Source organism: Sapajus apella, unplaced genomic scaffold, assembly GCF_009761245.1.
Source record: "Sapajus apella isolate SASKATOON/1434 unplaced genomic scaffold, GSC_monkey_1.0 scaffold12, whole genome shotgun sequence".
Lineage (NCBI taxonomy): Eukaryota > Metazoa > Chordata > Mammalia > Primates > Cebidae > Sapajus > Sapajus apella.
In genome coordinates, this window is record NW_022436952.1 from 2,303,267 (window position 1) to 2,307,586 (window position 4,320).

Sequence of the window (4,320 nt, forward strand, 5' to 3'; positions counted from 1 at the left end):
AAAAATACAAAAAATTAGCTGGGCATGGTGGTGTGTGCCTGTAATCCCCGCTACTCAGGAGGCTGAGGCAGGAGAATTGCCTGAACCCAGGAGGCGGAGGTTGCGGTGAGCCGAGATCGCGCCATTGCACTCCAGCCTGGGTAACAAGAGCGAAACTCCGTCTCAAAAAAAAAAAAAAATACAAAAAATTAGGCTGGGCGTGGTGGCTCACGCCTGTAATCCCAGCACTTTGGGAGGCCAAGGCAGGCAGATTACAAGGTCAGGAGTTTGCAACCAGCCTGGCCAATATGGTGAAACCGCCATCTCTACTAAAAATACAAAAAATTAGCTGGGTGTGGCGGTGGGCACCTGCAATCTCAGCTACTAAGGAGGCTGAGGCAGGAGAATTGCTTTAGCCCAGGAGGCAGAGGTTGCAGTGAGCCGAGTTCATGCCACTGCACTCCAGCCTAGGCGACAAAGAAAGACTCTGTCTTAAAAAAAAAAAAAAAAAAAAAAAAAAAAGAACACTGGACTGGAGGTCAGAGGCCTGGGTTCTGGTGTTGACTCCACCATGAACTTGTTCGTCGCCTTGTAAAAGTTCCTCCCCAATCAAGGTCTCTATTTCCTTATCTATGAAAGGAGAACTTGGACTAGATGATATTTCAGAACATTCTAGAATATCCTCGTATTCAAGCACCTGTCGCTGGATTCCTTTGCCCGTTGTACAGATTGAAGGCAAAGGGGATGCCTCTTCAGGGTCTATGGTGGAAAGGAGACCAAATCTCTGTTGTTCCCTCCCAGGGTACCATAAGCACTTAGGACCACTGCTCTAAAATTGGACTTCCTGGATTCAAACATAAGCCATGTCATTGCCTACCTATATGTGACCTTAGTTTCCATTGGTCTGCGCCTCAGTTTCCTTATCTGTAAAATGAGAATGCTAATAAAACCTGTCCATAGGTATATGTCAGCTAATATTACATGACAGGTTCTGCCTTCGGCTCATGCATTCAGCATCCGCCCAGGTTTCCTTTCCCCCAAGGCCCCATGCCAACAAAGTGTCCAAAACCTTCATCCAATAGGAGCTTCTCCAAGTACTCTTTGTCCACGTAGAGCTCCCCCAGAAGCTGGCGGACAATCTTCTCACTCTTGAGCGAGCCCTTCCGCTTGGACTCTCCCTTAGTGGGGCGTAACAGGTGTTTCATGGGCTGAGGCTTCTGCTGGGCTTTCATATTCTGAGAAAATGGAGCAATACCCAACAGAGCTTCAGCAAAGAGCACAGCGTATCCAGCCATGGTCCCAGCGTCTATGATCCCAGATTCCTCCGACTCCAGGACTTTTCTGTGGGCTAAGAACCATGGAGTATGCCTGGTTGGGTTGCAGCCAGACTCCCAAGACCCCTTCTCAGGCACACACAGCCTCTTCCCTTAAAGGGATACAGCCACAGAATGAGGGCCCTTACCTCAGCCTGCTTGCTTAAGAAGGAGAGGTCCCCTTTGTTCTCCAGCTTAATGGAAGAAGGACCTGCAAGGAAAGAAGCTGGAGCTCAGGTAGGCCAGCCCCCTCAGGCATGACCTATCACATATCTTTATGTGGAGATGGCTGCCTTTGGCAGGGGGATGGTGGAGGCTGTGGCAAAGCTGGCCCTAAGCCAGCCTAGCAGGCAAATGATGCAGGCTGTTTGGTATAACTCCTTGGAGATAACAGCCCCAGGTAGCCCAAGGTTAGGCAGATTTCCAAACAAAGGGAGGCCAAGGGTGCAGGAGAGACTCTGTCCATTTCCAGGCTCTGCCACCCACAGAGCAAGCTCTGACTTGCTCTCGTTTGCCTCCCTTATCCCACTGCCATATTGCTGATGGCTAAGGCCAGCTCTTGGTATACGTTTGGTGAGGGAGGAAGCCAGGGACTATGGAAGGCTGGGCTCAGGACCATGTTCTAGCTTTTGACACCAGGCTAAAGACAGGCCTATTTTGAAACAGCCCCTCTCATCTGGCCTTTAGGAAAACCCAAGGCTGCAGTGCTCAGAGATCAGTGTGCAGTGTGTCAGGGCCTGGTCCTCCCAGTGGATAGTTCCTAATCCTCAACACTGCAGCAGCCAAATCCTGGTGTGGGACTCCCTGTGGGCCTGGTGGTGGCTGCTCACTCGCTATACCTCAGCCTTCCTCTCAACCTAAGGATTCCAAAAACCTTTCTAAATAAGGGCATAGGCCCTGTGGTCACTTACTTCCCACTGAGTTGTTGATGGCTTCCTGGGCTTTCTGAATGCCAACTTTGAATTCCCGATCAGGCCTCAGCTTGTAGCCTCGATGATAGAATACCAAGGCAAACTCAAAGTCTCCCATGGTGTATAGTGTCTCTGCCTTTTGTAAAATCCCCTGGAATGGGAGGAAGTCAAATCAATGTGAACAGATAAGGCCTTACAGGACTCAAATGTGGGGGAACAGAAGGGTCCTGGGTTGAGGGTCAAGGCTGGAAAACAGGGGGCAGGGATGTAGGCAATGACCTAGGAAGAGAAAATGGCATCAAACAGTAGGTGGTCTGGCTGGTTCTTCAGCTACGTGTAACCAGAAGCTGCTGCAGGCAATGTGAAAGCAAGATGGAGCCCTCCCCCTCATGCAGTCACCTTACAGAAAGTTGGGTCACTCTGGAGCGAAGCTTCAGCATCTTTCAGGGATCTCTCCAAGTCTCCCATCTTTAGGAAGCACTTCGAGCGAGCAACCAGGCAGTTCTTGTCTCCATTCTGAAGTTGAAGAGCCTGACAAAGAAACCAATCAGGTTGACAGCCACCACGAAGAGCCAGGTAGAAGCTGGAGTGGAATCGGCAGCCCAAGCCCTCCTGCAGAGGTTTAAGGGGATTCTTCAGGCCAGCAAACAGGCCTCTGGCTCCTAAGTAGCACAACTCCAATCTGTGTTCAGTCAACTTGATTATCTGCATGTGGCTCATCTTGAACAAGATTGAATCACAGCTAATGTGGAAGCCACTGGTCAAAGAGTGGGGATATGCTACTCTGTGGATACGCTGACTTTCTGCCAATGTCTGAGAGCCCCCCAGTACCCTCAGGCAATAGAACTGTAGGGTATTTTTTGCACACCAAACTCAACCACAAACCTGAAATGGCAACACATCATGCGCAGAACAAATTTCAAAGGCTAAGCATTCAGAAATGGACAATCTGCCATGTGGGTTAACCATTCTAGTAGCCTTCTCTTTTTATGTAGCTAATAAAGAACTAATCACGCCGGGCGCGGTGGCTCAAGCCTGTAATCCCAGCACTTTGGGAGGCCGAGGCGGGTGGATCACGAGGTCAAGAGATCGAGACCATCCTGGTCAACATGGTGAAACCCCGTCTCTACTAAAAATACAAAAAATTAGCTGGGCATGGTGGCGCGTGCTTGTAATCCCAGCGACTCAGGAGGCTGGGGCAGGAGAATTGCCTGAACCCGGGAGGCGGAGGTTGCGGTGAGCCGAGATCGCGCCATTGCACTCCAGCCTGGGCAACAAGAGCGAAACTCCGTCTCAAAAAAAAAAAAAAGAACTAATCACTATATCAAGGGATTAAGATGAAAATGCCAGGAAGAGGCTGGGAGTGGTGGCTCACGCCTGTAATCCCAGCACTTTGGCAGGCTGAGGTGGATGCATTGCTTCAGCCTGAGATTGAGACCAGGGCAACATGGTGAAACTCTATCTTTACAAAACACACAAAAAAATTAGCTGGGCTGGCCAGGTGTGGTGGCTCACGCCTGTAATCCTAGCACTTTGGGAGGCCAAGGTGGGTGGATCACCTGAGTTCAGGAATTCAAGACCAGCCTGGCCATCATTGTGAAACCCCATATTTAAAAAATAAAAAAAAGGAAATGCCAGGAAAACTGAAACTGTGATTTGGACCCTAAAGTGGGGTTGAGGGTGATTTCCCCACTCCCAGTGTCCTCTCTTCTCTTTTGATTGAGATGATTACCATAGTCTGTGCTGTACTGTCCTTCCTGAGGCATCACACTGTACCCCACCCTGATCTTTTTTTTTTTTTTTTTTGAGACGGAGGAGTCTTACTCTGTCGCTTAGGCTGGAGTGCAATGGCACAACCTCTGCTCACCGCAACCTCTGTGTCCCGGGTTCAAGCAATTCTCCTGCCTCAGCCTTCCGAGTAGCTGGGACTACAGGCACATGCCACCACACCCAGATAATTTTTTTTGTATTTTTAGTAGAGACAGGGTTTCACTATGTTGGCCAGGCTGGTCTTGAACTCCTGACCTCAGGTGATCCTCCCACCTCAGCCTCCTAAAGTGTTGGGATTACAGGCGTTGAGCCACCCCACCCGGCCTTTTTTTTTTTTTTTTTTTTTT

The 4,320-nt window shown here is 49.7% G+C and overlaps 1 protein-coding gene across 1 annotated transcript in view; it reads right to left on the reverse strand.

The window, feature by feature from the left end:
- TTC25 (tetratricopeptide repeat domain 25) overlaps window positions 1-4,320 on the reverse strand; it is a 35,588-nt gene that overhangs the window by 27,577 nt on the left and 3,691 nt on the right. The window contains exons 2-5 of the mRNA XM_032279657.1: window positions 2,603-2,734; window positions 2,204-2,354; window positions 1,442-1,503; window positions 1,049-1,214 (exon numbers count right to left, since the gene is read on the reverse strand). Coding sequence (XP_032135548.1) covers window positions 1,049-1,214; window positions 1,442-1,503; window positions 2,204-2,354; window positions 2,603-2,734 — 511 coding nt within the window. The remainder of the gene's footprint in view (window positions 1-1,048; window positions 1,215-1,441; window positions 1,504-2,203; window positions 2,355-2,602; window positions 2,735-4,320) is intronic.